The 18,023-nt window shown below is 41.7% G+C and overlaps 2 protein-coding genes across 3 annotated transcripts in view; both read right to left on the bottom strand.

Annotated features, from left to right (window-relative positions):
- LOC105009504 (E3 ubiquitin/ISG15 ligase TRIM25-like) overlaps positions 1-18,023 on the bottom strand; it is a 90,931-nt gene that overhangs the window by 34,979 nt on the left and 37,929 nt on the right. The gene's annotated exons all lie outside the window — the stretch shown is intronic.
- On the bottom strand, positions 3,667-17,509 carry LOC105009932 (E3 ubiquitin/ISG15 ligase TRIM25-like). 2 transcript variants are annotated; one of them, XM_034292111.1, is made up of 6 exons: positions 16,911-17,509; positions 13,192-13,287; positions 12,778-13,011; positions 12,488-12,647; positions 9,637-9,696; positions 6,109-6,851 (listed from the first exon to the last, which is right to left on the bottom strand). In XM_034292111.1, the coding sequence occupies exons 1-6, from the start codon at positions 17,484-17,486 to the stop codon at positions 6,322-6,324; spliced, it is 1,656 nt and encodes a 551-aa protein (XP_034148002.1). In that variant the 5' UTR covers positions 17,487-17,509; the 3' UTR covers positions 6,109-6,321. The 2 variants fall into 2 exon arrangements, with proteins under 2 accessions (XP_034148003.1, XP_034148002.1); XM_034292112.1 differs by lacking the exons at positions 6,109-6,851; positions 9,637-9,696 and adding an exon at positions 3,667-4,768.

The following is an 18,023-nucleotide window of genomic DNA, read 5'->3' as shown; positions in this document are numbered from 1 at the left end:
CAAACATAATCGTCCGAGGAGTCTCTAACTTAATACATGAACAGTCCGTATTTATTACAGTTAAAAGGGGTGTGGTAAGTTGTTGCCCATCTGTCTTGTGTCACATAGGTCAGACAGTCAACTATTTCTTGGTAGGCCGGTGTAACAGAACGTATAAGTCAGATGTATATTCCAAGGTGTTGTCCTTCATAGTTCAAGTGACACAGCTCTAGTTGTCTCCATACTAGCTGCTTTATCAGCCAGGTCAGGAGAATCTGTGTGCTCTCCTTTGTGAATGCTAGAATGACCAGTTTTAGCTAAAGGCTCTGTAGCTGCAGGCTGTATTGGAAGGGATTGTTACTAGTACCAGAAAATTCACTTTTCCCTCAGTGACTTCAATTCACTGTGCCTAACCTTTAAACACCTCCTGTAACGTGTGTCGTCGACCCCAGGTTCCTCTCTCAGCTACCTGGACAGCAGATGAGATGTACCTGGTATGGACCCAAACAGCGTGGCATGATGTCGTGAAGTTGGTTTTCCACGCCCCAGTAAAGTTGTCCAGAACCGAAGCTTTCATTAGCCTCCATCCTCTCGGTTGGAGGTTGCCTTCTCCATCTCATGGCAGAATCATCAGGACTAGAATTAGTCCAGCTCAGGAACCATGCATCACTGTAGACGTGCGGCGCCCCGCGGGTAGAGTCCGCTCGTAGCTGTAGGACAGTGTGTGTGTGTGTGTGTGTCTGTAAGATCCATCTCATCTCAGCCCACCTCTCAGTTGTCCTTTAAGTCAAACTCAGTCGTCTATCGCTGAATCGCTTTCAAGTGTCCTGTACCTGTCCGTGAATTCTCTTTGAGAAGATTAGTTGCAACTGCACAGTACACCATCACAAATATGTCCATTACATTAGCTTGTTGCATCAGGCTGATGCATTAGAACCCAGTCCTACCAAACACTCAAACCTATATTTCCTTCTTTCTGCTTCCTTTGTCTAAATAGATTAGAACAGTTATAAACAGTAACAGTATCGTTAAAACATTAACATTTCTGGTGTTATTTCTCCAAGTCTCTTCTTCTCATCCTATTACATCAAAGACACTCTGTAATCTTGTCATAAATCATGACCCCCCCTTTTATGCCCTGTCTCCCCAGAGCTCACCCTGGAGTGGGGGATGGTTTACTAACCTAAGTCCAATCACACAGGACAGAGTGGTGTTATCTTGAGGCCAGACAATAGCAAGCCAACCTTACACCTCAAAGAAGCATCTGTTAACCATTAACATTCCAATGATTGCCTACTAGGACAGATTGCCTACCTACCCAATTTTGATCATGTCACCAGTAAGTCAGTTTCTCTTCTATAGAGTTCAAACAAGTTAAAAACCCATTTCAAACAGCCCCCCCACACCACAGACTGGTTTTTGCGTCAGTGAGTTGAGCGTTCCAGGGGTTCTCTACCTCTCTTTACAATTTATACTATGTCAACTTCTCAACTTGGTTTTCTAGAATACAACGTGATGCTGAATTTCTTTCTCAGTATGAATTAAAACATAGTCAAACTTAGTAAACATGTAAGGAATAACAAAATGTGCTCCCTGCACGTTTTACCCATGAGATTAAAATGATCACTTCTAATCAAATATCAAACAAACTGAACAGTAACAATCCCATAGTCACTTATTCATCCAATCAAATTAGTTATTTCTTATTTAAACCAAGTCAAAATGGTAAGATGTATTCTACTCAACTATAATCATGTTAGATTTTGTATAAAACAAACTTTTCAAAAAACCCAATTAGACAAACTATGGAAACAGAAAAACTAAATTCTTCATGTACTCTTTAAATACCTATTTAATTCGCTTTGAATTATAAGTTCAACTCTTTATCATCATAGATAATCATTTCATACATCCCCCCTGCTTTCACGACAGAGTCAACAGAGAATGACTCCAAGCGTGAAAGCAGAACCATTACAGGACTGAGATGAAAAGAAAATCGATAGTAGGGAAGAATCTAACATTCATGCAGTAAAAAGTCGCAAACTGAACATCTAACAAAAACAAAAGTGAAAATGATAAAAACATCCACAAAGGAAATAAAAAAAAACAAACGTAACATACGGTCGCTCATGTGAAGGAAGTATATTGAAACAACTCCTTAATTAGCATATCAAAATGTTCATTTCCACAGGCAACAGCCAAACTAAGGTGAAACAACACATGCAACATGACGCAATGAACCTCCTAAAGTCTCAACATAGATGCATGTCTATGTTATTCAAAATAGTGGTGATCAGTCAAAAATCGCTACAGTCATGCATATGTCATGCAACGACATCAAGATTGTTCTAGCATTTAACAATGTTGGATGACTATAGGTCTCCACCCTTACTACAAGTAGATTTCAAAATCATACATTTCAACATTAAAGCTATTGAAAATGCATTTAGCTTCCACTGAATGTTTAATTAACCCAAATCTGAATATGCTTGTGTTGGTAAAATTACCATAGATGAGACCAGACTGAACACTCAAATTAAACCCTTAGGAATCGGCTACTCTGATGTAATGGTAAAGGTTGGTAGAAGCCATCTCAGTGGATCTTCCCCCCTTACTGAAGCTCTGAGCTCCACACATTTATGGTGAGCCATTAAAAAGGCCAAATGTTTGCTTATGGTCCTCAGAATATACTATCAATTTAGCCTACATTGTTTGTTAACTGAAGATTTTGATTTAGTGTCCAACCCATCTAATATTTTTGCAGTTTGTAAAAATTTGCCTATTATTTTCTACACAACTCAACATTAGGGTGGAAATTAAGAAACTCTTAAGAATGTCAACGTTGACAGAAAACAGATGTATGATGTCACTAAAATCAAGGTACAATAAGTAATCCAAAGGAAACTCAATGTAGGCCTTAAACAGGGCACTAGGCTAGGATCTAAAACGCCAGTAACGAGCATCAGGTGTAGGTCTGAGAACACAAGTATTATCCCAGGTATCATTGTAAATACAAACGAAGTGAAACTACATTAATTAACCAAACCCAAATCCACATTGAAAATAGGACATCTAATTTTACGGGTTTATTTAGACCGGGAATAAACAGGCTTTGGCTATTTTGCCCTCTGTTGCAGGCTATGACTATATTGGCTGCGAATCCAGTCTTCATGGAAAACATCATGTTATCTTAATATTACAGTCGTTCGCCATGGTCTGTATTCTACTCCATACAAGGAGAGAGAAAACACTATTTTAACCCCTCATTACAAAACCACAAGATCATATTTTACCAAATTAGAGAAACATCATTATACTAATTTCCAACCTATCCCTCTAATTAAATTTAATCACATAGAAAACAAACACATTTGGCGCACGCACATATGCAACTTCAGTATCACAACTACTGGTTTAAAACATAAGCCGACCAACAATTTTGGCAATTTACAGGAGCAATCCCTACTCAACCCTACAGTCTTTTAAATTGGTGCACATAGAGCTTGACAAAATCTGCGAGGTCCTCCGAGCACAGCATTTGGTTATACCCCACCACATAGATGCACAACAGATATAGCCCCTAAACAATCAGTGCCCTTTCTACGTGGTTGGAAATCAACCCGAGACCTGCTCACCTCTAGCCCATAGGACCGAATCTCCCTTCCCTATAATACAGATTACACGGTCGAAAAACAATCAAGACAACCATTTCGCAGAGACAGTTGCACAGAAAACAATTCCACCAACAGAGAGCTGCTCAAAATCCTGCACAAATCACCCAGCAATAGGTCAGCTGCATTGGAATGGGCGTCAGGACATGGAACAAAACAAAACATTTCTATCTAAAGGCGCTATAACTAAAATACCCTAAAAAATTACTTCTAGTTACCATACTTTCTCAAATCCATCTATCAACTTCCACAAAATCATCAAATCTGACATACAAAAACCAACCACATAGATTACTGAAGCATATGAAAGCTGTATTAAGGAATAATCTCACCGGTCGATGCTCCTCCCTCAGGCGGGTTAGCGTTCCTGTGTGTTCCTGTTGGATCGCCCGCAGCGAGGCCAAAAAGGCAGCCAAAACTGTCTCTATTCTTGTGGGAACAATACATCAATACAGCCGTTGTCTTGATTCCCACTGGTATCTTCCCGAATTCAATGTCCAGTCGAATGTCTAGTGGTAGCTTCATAAATTTTAACGTAGCAGTTAGCATAGTCTCTTCCTCAACCCAGAGTCTGTAGTCTTCCTTGTTCTCAGTCGCTGCAAACACAGGAGACTACGGATTCAGTGTGTACTACTCCCCACTTTTGGACCATTCCTTGACCCGCGTAGGCACGCTCAACACTTCCAAAGTGGAGCAAAAAACGGCCTCAATCAGCACGTTCACAACGAAAAGGTCCATAGAGCGAAAACCGTTCGGGGGCCATCTTGGCTACGATTGTAGGGAAATGCTCTCCAACGATGCAGCGTCACCGGGCAGAATGGGACCACGCAAACCTCCAAGGAGTACCAGCGATCGGTCTGGAGGAACTCCGCGGGAGGGTGGGGGCGGGCAGAGGGACGATCCATCCAACATGAGCAAGAGGACTACAACACAGAGACAAATAAACCCCACACAAACTTCCCCAAAGCTTCCATCAGACACCACTTTCTACACACCGTAGCCTACGCCTTCCAAACAACTCTATATGACGCCTTCTACAACTACCATACGTTACCACGTCCATCTGCCCGGCAGGCCACGCATCCGTCACCGAACAAAAACGCCAGTCACCGGAAAACCTAATAACACTCAAAGAAACAAAAGTTCACATGTTCAAACACCAGAAACATTAACTCTGCCACCAAAGACTTACCACAACGCTTACCCAACATCAAACGCAGCAACAACAAAAAAACGCGGCAAAACAAAACCCTATTTAATTAATAAATCGCATGACATATGAGGGCGCCGCTCACACCAGAACCACTTAAACTTAATGTGCCCTAACACATAAAAGTGCCCTAACACATATACATATATATGTGCCCTAACACATAAAAGTGTCCTAACACATATACATATATACGTGCCCTAACACATAAAAGTGTCCTAACACATATACATATATACGTGCCCTAACACATAAAAGTGCCCTAACACATATACATATATACGTGCCCTAACACATAAAAGTGCCCTAACACATATACATATATACGTGCCCTAACACATATACATATATACGTGCCCTAACACATAAAAGTGCCCTAACACATATACATATATACGTGCCCAAACACATAAAAGTGCCCTAACACATATACATATATACGTGCCCTAACGCTTAGAAGTTCTCAAACACATTAATCTCAATTAACGTGCCCTAACATCGTTAATATACCCGTAAGTAAGATGTTCAAGGCCTAGCCTTGTCTACAGAATTTAAATGTGCCCTAACACACATTACCAGAATGTGCCCTAACACATATATTCGCGCCCTAACGCATAAAAGTGCCCTTACCTCCCGAAATTAAAGCCCAGGTACCTGTACTGAGGAATCCCAAAAATCATGTAAGCTGGGCACCCTGACTCTCAGCCTTTTCGCAGCCAGTCCACGAGCGGGGGAGGAATTGGGCTCCGGGACCCAGTCACCGGCCGTGCACGGATAACCCGCCATGATTTAAGTAGGAGACCCCAGGATCAGTAACCGAGGACGAGCCCCCAAATTGTGATGGCAATTCCATTGATCGACACTCTTAAAGGAGTAAGAAACAGAGACAAAATTCTCTTGGCACAATCATTTTATTATTATTTGCAAATAAGAGAGACGCGTCAACCGCTTACAAACATAATCGTCTGAGGAGTCTCTGACTCAATACAGATCATTCAACAGTATTAATTACAGTGAAAAAGGGGTGTGGTAAGTTGTTGCCCATCTGTCTTGTGTCACATAGGTTTTACCCAAAGGGAAGGCTATATACCCCCACCTTATCCTTCTCAACTCCTGAGGAGTCACAATGTCTGGACAATCAACAGGTAGACACTAAAGTTATACAGATTTACTGATTTACGAGTAACCCTCGAATCCGCTGGTGCCGGTCAAGGATGTCCCATAGGCAAACACCAGATCCCTCTCGGCATTTTTAACTAGTAACTGATTTATACATGTATAGGACAACCAAATATACATCAGTGCAAGAATTTCCACAACACATTGAGGAACCAAGACCTCTGGCTCACTCTGTTCCACATAAATGTCTAACAATATCATGCTGTTCTATATAATATCTGTAATCTTAAATCAATCTTTAGCCATCGTCAATCAATCATACATTCATATCAGCAGACTGTATCACTGAATAGGTGTCAGTATCTTTACAGACTTTCCATTATAAACATTGAACCCAGGATGAAGTGGCTTGGTGAATGTGGTCTGGACTCTGTGGAGGAGGGTCATTGTGTCAGAGACACTGTAGAAGGACAGAGTTCCTGCCCTGTGGTCCAGATACACTCCTACTCTGGAGGAGCAGGGGACAGAGATATCAGTACTGGTATTATTGTGGAAGAAACAACGTCTGGATGTAGAGCAGAATAACATCCAGGACTGATTATTAAAACCAAACCAACACTCACGACCATCTCCTTTCCTGCTCATCTCTTTATATGAGACGGCTATAACAACCCCTTCCCCACTCCACTCTACCTCCCAGTAACAGACTCCAGACAGACCCTCTCTACACAACACCTGTTTATAGTAGGTAAATCTGTCAGGATGGTCAGGATAGGACTGGACCTTATTACTCCATGTCACCTTTCTGTTCCCCTCAGATAGACACAGGTTCTGATTTGTTGTATTGGGATCCAATGTCAGCTGGCAGGAATCTGAGAGGATGAAAAACAACATCAGTGAAAGTCTGGCTCCCTTAATATGTGTGTGTGTGGGTCTGTCTGTCTTGTCTCTGTCTTGCTCTCTGTGTGTGTGTGTCTCTGTCTCTCCCTCTGTGTGTGTGTGCGTCTGTCTTGGGTCCTCACTAGGTTTCTTCCTAAATTTCGTCCTTCTAAGGGAGTTTTTCCTAGCTACTGTAATTCAACATTACTGTTGTTTGCTCCTTGGGGTTGAAGGCCAGGTGTTTTTTACAAAGCAATTTGTGACAACTGCTGTTGTAAAAAGGGCTTTATAAATGAATTTTATTGAAATAAATACATTTGATTGATTGTCTCTGTCTCTCCCTCTGTGTGTGTATGTGTGTCTGTCTGTCTCTCCCTATGTGTGTGTGTGTGTGTGTGTCTGTCTGTCTCGGCCTGTGTGTGTGTGTGTGTGTCTCCTATCTCTCTCTGTGCATGCTGGGAGTGGTGTGTGTGAGTGTGGAGTTTTGGTGGCCCTTTTCAATTCATTCATCCTTTTCTCTTGGTGGATTTCTGATTTCTATGCATGACGGGGCTGTTCAGAAAATCAAAACAACAATGGATATCATACATCCCAGGGTGTCTTTTACCCATTTTCTGTTTTCTTTGTGTATTCTTCTGTTTTCCCTCTTTTCTTTATGGAGGTGTTAAAGGTTGGTTCTCTTAATATTAATGGAGGGAGGAATTGGAATAAGAGGGCTTGGGTATTGGAAGTGATTAAACAACTTAATGTCGTTTTTCTACAGGAGACACATAGTGATGAAGCTAATGAGGTTGACTGGGGCATGGGGTGGTGGGGGGGGCAGCATGTGCTTAGTCATGGTACCTGGTATTTGTTAATTGTCATCATTGAATGGTATCAGTAGATCACTGGGTCCTCTGTCAGTCTGTCAATCTGTCCATCTGTTTATAACATCAGTGTATCTGTTCTTTGTCCAGGTGTGTGTCCCTTCTGAGTTGAATAGGTAACCTACAGTTTCCTTAGTTCATTGGGATAAGATGGGGGGACAGCTTGCCCTTTGGGTGAAACCTATGTATTGTTGACAGTTGGGCCGTATCTTACCACACCCTTTTAACTGTAATAAGTACTCTGACTGTTCTGTGTTTCCTCAGAGATTCCTCACAGGTTTATTTTAGATGCTTTTGACGCATCTCTCTATTTGCAAATAAACTGCTAATTATGCCAAGAGAATTTTGTCTCTGTCCTAAAAGAGTTCCTTTTGATGGAATAACCATCACAGCTATCCGGTTGGGTCTGGATAGACATTCTTCTTGTAGTTGGAGGAGGTTGATTTGTCTGGCCTGACTCCTTTTTATCAGTCTGTTATGCAGGCCTGGAGAGTGTTCTGTATGTCCCAGAAGATCAACACACTGCCCAGGATGTTGCTGTTTGAAGAGCCTCTTTTTCACAATTCTATGGTTCAGTCCCGTGCTTTGGATTCAGCCAACCTTCACTCATGCCTTCAGGGAGTGGGGTGTTTGAAGCTGGGGCATCTGATGCAGAGCAGATCATTGGAGGAGTTGGGAGAGAGAGCAGGGATCCGGTTGTATCGTTTGGGGAGGAAGGTCGTGGCTGAGCTCTGTTTGAGACGTCTCAATCGGAGACGTCTCCTTCTCTGATTGGAGGATGGACAACCTGGATTACGTTTTGCTGCTTCAATGTCGTGTTGCTACTGGGACGTTTGAAGAGGATGTGGAACTTCTTTCATTCAAAACCCCTGAGCTGAGGGAGTTCAGAGCTGTGGGGAAGAAGGCCATGTACACTGTGTGTGTGAAGGTGTCCCATGTTTCCTCCCTTGAAGAGGTGAAATCCACGATGTGGGCGGGTGTGTTTGGTCCAGGTGTTTCCCTGAAAGGCAGCTTGTGGTCTTTATATAAACTGTCCATTGATTAGAGGGCAGCTGGTCTCCAGTGGAGGATTATACATGGGGATGTAGCCACCAATAGACATCTGGTTCACCTGGATCCAAGTGTTAAGGAGGGGTGTCCTATTTGTTCTGATCCTGAATTATCTGGTTCACCTGGATCCAAGTGTTAAGGAGGGGTGTCCTTTTTGTTCTGATCCTGAATCATCTGGCACACATGTTTTGTTCCAGGTTGGTTCGTGTTTTTGACCTGCTGACTAGGTGGTTTACTCTTTTGGGTGAGTTCTTCTGTTCTCGGTTGTTTATATTTGGACCCAAGTATAGTTTCAGTAAACGGGTGTGGTGGTCTTGCTGAATTGTTTTGTCAGGGGCTGATAAATGAGCTGTTTGGAAGACTAGGAAACAATTTATTCGAGGACAGGGATCTGTGGATGTGGTGGGTATGTTTGAGGGGATGCTGACAGTGAGATTGAGGGTTGAGTTTGACTAGTCTGGTACAACATCTTGGGCAATTCATTAGTTTATGGGGTGTTCAGGGTGTGTTGTGCGTTGTTACTTTGGAGGTTGAACTGGTGTTAAATTTAAGGTTTTGTTTTTTGTTATTTGAGTGTCTGCTGTATCTTTGTCAAAGGAGAGTCTCTGTCTGTCTCTCTCTCTCACTTTGTGTGTGTGTGAGTCTCTGTTTCTCCCTCTCTCTCTCTGTTTTTGTGTGTATGTGTGTGTTTGTAAGATTGTACTTGCATGTAAAGAAACAGATTTACCCCTGTGTATGGTTATGAGTGTATGTGTGCATGTCTATGGGTGTGTGTGTACGTTTACATAAAGTGCAGCAATGTATGATTGTGTGTGTGTGTGTCTGTGTGTGTGTGTGTGTGTGTGTTATTGTATTTCCTCACATTTTAAGAAATCCTCTCTGATCTTGGGCTCAGCAGGTGGTCCAATCTGAACTGTAGTCACTATGGAGACAGACTCATATATAACAGGTCCACATTAATCATGTCCACTAGTAATCTACATACAGGTAACTAGAGGAGAGATGGACTATTAGAAGATACCATGTACTAACAACTAGTTTAATCCCATTGCCCATATGGATATGGACTATAAGAAGATACTATGTATTAACAAGTAGTTTAAAACTATTACCAATATGAATATGGACTTTAAGATAAACTTTACTGTACATTGTGTAATTAGTTTAGAACCAAATGATGTCACAACGGTCAACGGAAACCAAAATCACCAACCGATTGAGGGCTGGATTCAAACACACTGGAAATCAAAGGAAACAATTTAAATCACAGGCTGTTCCAACTTGTGTGAATTTCATCAAGGCAACTCATAATGTGACTCAGTAGTGTGTCTGGCCCCCACGTGCCTGTATGCACTCCCAACAACATCTGGGCATGCTCCTGATGAGACGATGGATGGTGTCCTGGAGGATCTCCAACCAGACCTGGATCAGGACATCAGTGAGCTTCTGGACAGTCTGTGGTGCTGCTTGGTGACGTCGGATGCACCGATACATAATATCCCAGAGGTTCTCAATTGAATTCAGGCCTGGGGAACATGAGGGCCAGTCAATGGCATTAATGCCTTTGTCATACAGGAACAGCCTACACACTCTGGCCACATGTGTCCTGAACCAGGAGGAACCCAGAGCCCACTTCACCAGCGTCAGGGCTGACTATGGGTCTGAGGATTTCATCCTGGTACCTAACAGCAGTCAGGTTACTGTTGGCTACCATGTGGAGGTCTGTGTGATCCTCCAAGGATATGCCTCCCCAGACCATCACTGACCCACCGCCAAACTGGTCATGCTGGATGATGTTGCAGGCAGCATAACGTTCACCACAGTGTCTCCAGACTCTTTTACATGTCACATGTGTTCAGTGTGAACCTGCTCTCATCTGTGAAGAGAACTTGGCGCCAGTGAGCAGAGATCAAATTAGAGGACGTTGGGCCCTCATGTCACCCTCATGGAGTCTGTTTCTGACAGTTTGGTCAGACACATGCACACCAGTAGCCCACTGGAGGTCATTTTGTAGGGCTCTGGCAGTGCTCCTCCTGTTCCTCCTCTGAAAAAAGGAGCAGATACCTGTCCTGCTGCTGGGTATATGCCCTTCTTTGGCCCTGTCTAGCTCTCCTCGTGCACCATCCCGTTTCCTGGTATCTCTTCCATGCTCTTAAAACGGTCCTGGGAGACACTGCCACGTACGGATCTGCCATCCTGGAGGAGCTGGACCACCTGTGCAACCTGAATGGGCTGCAGGGACCGCCTCATGCTACCAGTAGTGACAAGGACACTAGCAAAACTCAAAACTAGAGAAGAATCAGGAATGATAAGGAGAGAGCAATTGTCTGGGGCCACCACCTGCAAAACTATTCCCTTGCTTGTTCCTCTCCAGTGCACCAGTTGTCACTTTCATTTGCACCAAAACAGGTGACCTTGATTATGCTTCCTAACTGGACAGACTGATATCACTGAAGTTTATCTGACTTGGTGTTATACTGTGATGAATACATGTTCCCTTCATTTTTTTGAGCAGTGTAGTTTTAGTATCATTACACATATGAATATGTGCTATTATAAGATACCAATGTTCTATAAACTAGTTTAATACCATTACCCATTATGAATATGGACTATTATAAGATACCAATGATCTATAAACTAGATTAATACCATTACCCATTATGAATATGGACTATTAGATGATAATATATATTAACATGTACAATGTAATACAATGTATGAATTAGTATAAAATGATGAAGAAGGAGATGAATCATTATGATGCTGAGGTGAATGAATGTATTCTTGTTATGTTTAGTTTAGAACAGAACATCTGTTTATCCGTACACAGGAAGTCACATTCAGTCAAAGCGCGACAGTAATCAGGAAATGGGCTTTCTGTACTGTGATGTCTATAAAGTAGAGGTACGACCGGAAGTTTCTTTGAGGTGAGTTTGTAAGATCGAGTTGTAAGACAGAGTAAGCCTCTAACAACATGAACAATTAACTATCAAATGCTGCAATAAATAAATGAATTACTCTTTCCCTTGTCGACCGGGTACGCAATCATTATTTCAACCACTATACAAAACCGCTGATTTCTAACAATGACATAGCATGACAAAATGAAGTGTACAAGATATTATATTACTTATTACTTATTTATAACTACATTCTACTGACATGATACCCATCACTGTCATTGCTTGTCCTACTTTCTCCCTTTGGCTTTCTTCAATAAGTTTGATTATGGATTAAAAAAACAGGAAAAAATATCACAATATACATGAGTACCAGTGGTTAAGGCCAGTCTGTCATGGCTTTGATTTTGGTCCCTGACTAGAACCAGGTTGTTATGGAGACAATGACTGTTGACAGATCACAGATCTCTACTTGATAACTACACTGATTCACTGAAGATATTGAGGTCATTTATACTCTTTTGTTTGTCTCCTTATGCTTTCCCCTTTCTTCTCCTCTTTTTATCCTTTCTTCTGCTCCTCCTCCACTTTCTTTAATAAGTATTTTAATGACAGTATTCTGTATATGGAACATTTGTGTCTAATTGTTACCCACCCAGAAAAATCAGATATTACAATAATCTATTAATATTGTGTATTTGCATTCATAATGTCCTCCCCAAAATAATATTGGTTGCATTATAACATTAAATGTAGCTCTAAGACGAGTACAAATCACAACGTTTAATATTAATAATTATTTTGACCAACCTTCCCCAGATATCCTGTCCACTTCCTTTTTGCATACATCCTGTAGTTGATCTTTCAGTTCAGAGACTGATTTCTTTACATGCTCAAAGGAGATGCGTGGATAGACAGTGATACTGGGTAAGACCTCAGATCCAGGAGAGACACAGAGAGACTGGAAACTCTACAGAGAGGGAAAGAAGCAATAGGTTTTGACATAGACAGACAGTGAATTAAGTTCCAATCCATTTCACTGGTAAAGAAGTCAAGAGGGATCCATTACAGAGTATTGTAAGGTCAGTTAGTGATGTCACCTGGAGGAAATGGATGTGATCATCTGTGTGTGAGAGCTGCTTCAATTTAAAATCTCTCCTCCTCAGCTCAGCAACCTCCTGTTCCAGTTTTTTCAAGAGTCTTTCAGCCCGACTCACTTCAGTCTTCTCCTGAGCTTTGATTAGCTCCTTCAACTCAGAGCGTCTTTTCTCAATGTAGCAGATCAGCTCAGTAAAGATCCTCTCACTGTCCTCCACTGCTGCCTGTGCAGAGTGCTGTTAGGACACAGAGAGAGAAGGGGGGGCATTTTAAGTTAATTCACCAGGATTACATTCAGATTGTAAATGTAAATATATAGTGCCAGTCAAAAGTTTAGATACACTAATCCATTTAGTGGGTGTGTCCAAACTTCTGATTGGTCCTGTACATGTATTTATATCAGCCAAAACACTCACCTTCAGAGTTTCCAGAGTCTGTCTCAACTCCTGAATCTTCTTCTCTCTCTCCCCAATTCTCTTCTGGGATTCCAAATATTTCTCCCCAAACTGTCTCTGGAGAGAAATACATCATAAACAAATGTAATCAGCGATTTTGAAGTATATCACATTTATTATTGTTATCAGGATTTTCTTCTTTCTTACAATATTGGTTATAGTCGGTATATATAGTCTGTATATATAGTCTGTATAATATAGTCTGTATATATAGTCTGCATATATACTCTGTATATATAGTGTGTATATATAGTCGGTACATATAGTCGGTATATACAGTGGAGCAAAAAAGTATTTAGTCAGCCACCAATTGTGCAAGTTCTCCCACTTAAAAAGATGATAGAGGCCTGTAATTTTCATCATAGGTACACTTCAACTATGAGAGACAATATGAGAAAAAAAATCCAGAAAATCACATTGCAGGAATATTTTTTCACCTACAAACAAGCAAGACTTCTGGCTCTCTTAGACCTGTAAATTCTTCTTTAAGAGGCTCCTCTGTCTTCCACTTGTTACCTGTATTAATGGCACCTGTTTGAACTTGTTATTAGTATACAATACACCTGTCCACAACCTCAAACAGTCACACTCCAAACTCCACTATAGCCAAAACCAAAGACCTGTCAAAGGACATCAGAAACAAAATAGTAGACCTGCACCAGGCTGGGAAGACTGAATCTGCAATAGGTAAGCAGCTTGGTGTGAAGAAATCAACTGTGGGAGCAATTATAAGAAAATGGAAGACATACAAGACCACTGATAATCTCCCTCGATCCGGGGCTCCACGTAAATTCTCAGACCGTGGGGTCAAAATTATCACATAACGGTGAGCAAAATTCCCAGAACCACACAGGGGGACCTAGTGAATGACCTGCAGAGAGCTGGGACCAAAGTAACAAAGTATACCATCAGTAACACACTACGCCGCCAGGGACTCAAATCCTGCAGTGCCAGACGTGTCCTCCTGCTTAAGCCAGTACATGCCCGTCTGAGGGTTGCTAGAGAGCATTTGGATGGTCCAGAAGAGCATTATGAAAATGTCATATGGTCAGATGAAACCAAAATAGAACTTTTTGGTAAAAACTCAAATCGTCGTGTTTGGAGGAGAAAGAATGCTGAGTTGCATCCAAAGAACACCATACCTACTGTGAAGCATGGGGGTGGAAACATCATGCTTTGGGGCTGTTTTTCTGCAAAGGGACCAGGACGACTGATCCGTGTAAGGGAAAGAATGAATGGGGCCATGTATCGTGAGATTTTAAGTGAAAACCTCCATCCATCAGCAAGGGCATTGAAGATGAAATGTGGCTGGGTCTTTCAGCATGACATTGATCCCAAACACACCGCCCAGGCAACAAAGGACTGGCTTCGTAAGAAGCCAGTCCTTCGTGCTGGAGTGCTGGAGTGGCCTAGCCAGTTACCAGATCTCAACCCCATAGAAAATCTTTGGAGGGAGTTGAAAGTCTGTGTTGTCCAGCAACAGCCCCAAAACAACAGTGTGTGAAAACCTTGTGAAGACCTCTGTCATTGCCAACAAAGAGTATATAACAAAGTATTGAGATTAACTTTTATTATTGACCAAATACTTATTTTCCACCATAATTTACCAATACATTCATTAAAAATCCTACAATGTGATTTTCTGGATTTTTTTATTTTTATTTTGTCTCTCATAGTTGAAGTGTACCTATGATGAAAATTACAGGCCCTATCTTTTTAAGTGGGAGAACTTGCACAATTGGTGGCCCCACTGTATAGTCAGTACATATTATCACTCTGATCTCAGATCCTTGGTCACCATGTTTGATCCGACTGTCGACTACAGAACGTTGTATCTGAACCAGACGAATAACAGATGGAATGTTGGATTTTGAACATAACTGTGAATACCTCTAGTTTGTGGTACAGGGCCAATATACTACAGATTAAGGCTTTACTTTAACAATCGTTTAACCAGGCAAGTTGATTATGATCCAGTTCCTTTCATATCAACCATCTGGGGAAATATTACAGGGGAGTCAGGAGCAATTAGGATGAACTGTCTTGATCAGGAACTGACTGACATACAGTATCATTGATGTTTGGAGGATCAGAACCAGTGACATTTCAGACATTAATTAGATGCCCTGACCACTAGGCAATCTTGCCTACCCTATTTGGCATGGCATTGTATGTTAAAACATCCCTTAACCATGTACATCTGTACTACACCAACCACTTTTATTACTTACACAGACTTATACCAAATTTTACTGATTCTAGTCAAAGAGTGAGGTTCAAATTAGCGGTATAAAATGGGTAAGGTATAATAGCAATGCTTATGTAAGGTTTATAGAGTGCTCACAGGATAGCTATTGCAAACAAACCCACAAACAAAATATAATGTCATATCAAACACACCCACATCAACACACAACATATACAGCTCTGGAAAAAATTAAGAGACTATAGACTGGCAATGTACGAAAACGACTGTCCACTGACCGAGATGACTGTCAACTCATTTGAATGTCACTCAACAACTGTAGGATGACATCAAGTAACTAACAAAAAGAATGGCAAACAGCAGCAGGGGTGAAGTGCCCAGTGAAGATGGTTTGAAACAGGCTCCTAGGGGCAGGGCTGAAGTTGTGCAAAGCTAGAAAAAAGCCCTTCATCAATGAGAAGCAAAGAAGAGCCAGGCTGAAGTTTGCAAACAACCATAAAGATTGGACCGTAGAGGAATGGAGTAAGGTCATCTTCTGACGAGTCAAATTTACAGCTTTGCCCAACACCTGGTCATCTCATGGTTAGACTGAGACCTGGAGAGGCCTACAAGCCACAGTGTCTCACACCCACTATGAAATCTGGTGGAGGATTGGTGATGAACTGGGGATGCTTCAACAAGGCTGAAATCGGACAGATTTGTCTTTGTGAAAGACGCATGACTCAAGCCAAGTACAAGGTTATCCTGGAAGAATACCTGCTTCCTTCTGCTCTGACAATGTTCCCCAACACTGAGAACTATTTTGTTTTTCAAACAGGACAATGCTCCATGCCACATAGCCAGGTCAATCGAGGTGTGGATGGAGGACCACCAGATCAAGACCCTGTCATGACCAGCACAATCTCCTGACCTGAACCTCATTGAATACCTCTGGATTTGATCAAGAGGAAGTTGGATGGTCACAAGCCATCAAACAAAGCTGAGCTACTTGAATTTTTGTGCCAGGAGAGGGAAAAAGTCACCCAAAAGCAATGTGACAGACTGGTGAAAAGCATGCCAAGACGCATGAAAGCTGTGATTAAAAATCAGGGTAATTCCACCAAATACTGATTTCTGAAGTCTTCCTTAGTTAAGACATTAGTGTTTTGTTGTTGAAAAATTTATATGGACTTGTTTTCTTTGCATTATTTAAGGGTTTGTAAACAATGCATCTTTTATTTGGTTATTTTGAACAGTTGTTTTCTGCAAATAAATACTCTAAATGACAATACTTTTATTTGGAATTTGGGAGTAAACTTTTCAGTAGTTAGACAGAATATAGAATACATATATATAGAATACAACAAAAAATGTCATTTTACTCAAACACATACCTATGAATAGTAAAACCAGGGAAACTGATAATTTTGCAGTGGTCTTTTAATTTTTTCCAGAGCTGTATATTTTATCCTATACTGTAGAGTTCCCATCTTACTTGTTTCGCAGTCCTTTCTGCTGCAGCTGAGACTGTATCATGTCCTTTATGTTCATCCATTGTACAAAGATAACAGATGCACTGCTGATCAGTACGACAGTAAATCTCCAATAATTTGTCATGATGAGAACAGATCTTCTCCCGTAGTTGTTTGGAGGCTTGGACCAACTTGTGCTTTTTAAAGGCAGGAGATTCATAGTGAGGCTGGAGGTGAGTCTCACAGTAAGAGGCCAGACACACCAGACAGGACTTGACACCTTTGAGTTTTCGCCCAGTGCAGGAATCACACTCCACATCTCCAGGTCCAGCATAATAATGATCAGGAGGAGCAGCTTGGAGTTTTGTCTTCTTCAGATTCTCCACCAATTCAGAAAACATGGTGTTCCTATTTAGAACAGGTCTTGGTATGAAGGTCTGTCTGCACTGGGGGCAGCTGTAGATACCCTTGTCATCTTCCTGATCCAAGCAGGCCTTAATACAGCCCATACAGTAGCTGTGTCCACAGGGAATAGTCACTGGATCCTGGAAGAGATCTAAACAGATTGAACAACTGATTGAGCTTACGACCTCCGCCATTTTTCACACACATACAAACAGAGAAAAAAGAACAAGAGATTACTTTCGTTTGCCTTTAACTGTTTTTCTTTTTCAGAGGAGTGGTTTATTTTCTGTGACTTCCTGGTTCTGTGGTGAACTCAGATGTCAGAGATCAGTGATATATCATAGCCAAAATAAACATTCTCAGTTCTCTGTGATCTTCAAGGTCTAGATAATTATTTCTCCCAATTCCAGAACAGTTAGCAGAATATGAGAAGTGACAGACTGTGAATGCAGAGAGTGCATGTCAAACAAATATAGATCTCAAATATTTACTATTCGGGCTCAGCCTGAACGAGCAACATGGGGCCGCCTTCCCGTGGGCTCACCACCTGCGGGAGGGACCATAAAGGGCCGGTGCGGAGATGATCGGGTGGCAGTCGAAGGCGGGGGCCTAGACAACCCGATCCCTGGACACGGAAACTAGCTCTAAAGACGTGGAATTTCACCTCGCTGGCAGGGAAGGAGCCTGAGATCGTGCGTGAGGTTGAGAGGTTCCGACTAGAGGTAGTCGGG

Source organism: Esox lucius, chromosome 5 (genome assembly GCF_011004845.1).
Source record: "Esox lucius isolate fEsoLuc1 chromosome 5, fEsoLuc1.pri, whole genome shotgun sequence".
Taxonomy (NCBI): Eukaryota; Metazoa; Chordata; class Actinopteri; order Esociformes; family Esocidae; genus Esox; species Esox lucius.
This window is presented reverse-complemented; position numbering and strand designations above follow the sequence as displayed.

Bases quoted from the DNA above. Each gene is read 5' to 3' on its own strand.
- LOC105009932 (XM_034292111.1), bottom strand. From the start codon at position 17,486: ATGGCGGAGGTCGTAAGCTCAATCAGTTGTTCAATCTGTTTAGATCTC. The intron at 13,288-16,910 runs GTAAGATGGGAA...ATTTCTCTCCAG, and splicing joins CAGAAAGGACTGCGAAACAA to AGACAGTTTGGGGAGAAATA. The intron at 9,697-12,487 runs GTTGGTCAAAAT...CTGTCTCCATAG, and splicing joins GGACAGGATATCTGGGGAAG to TGACTACAGTTCAGATTGGA.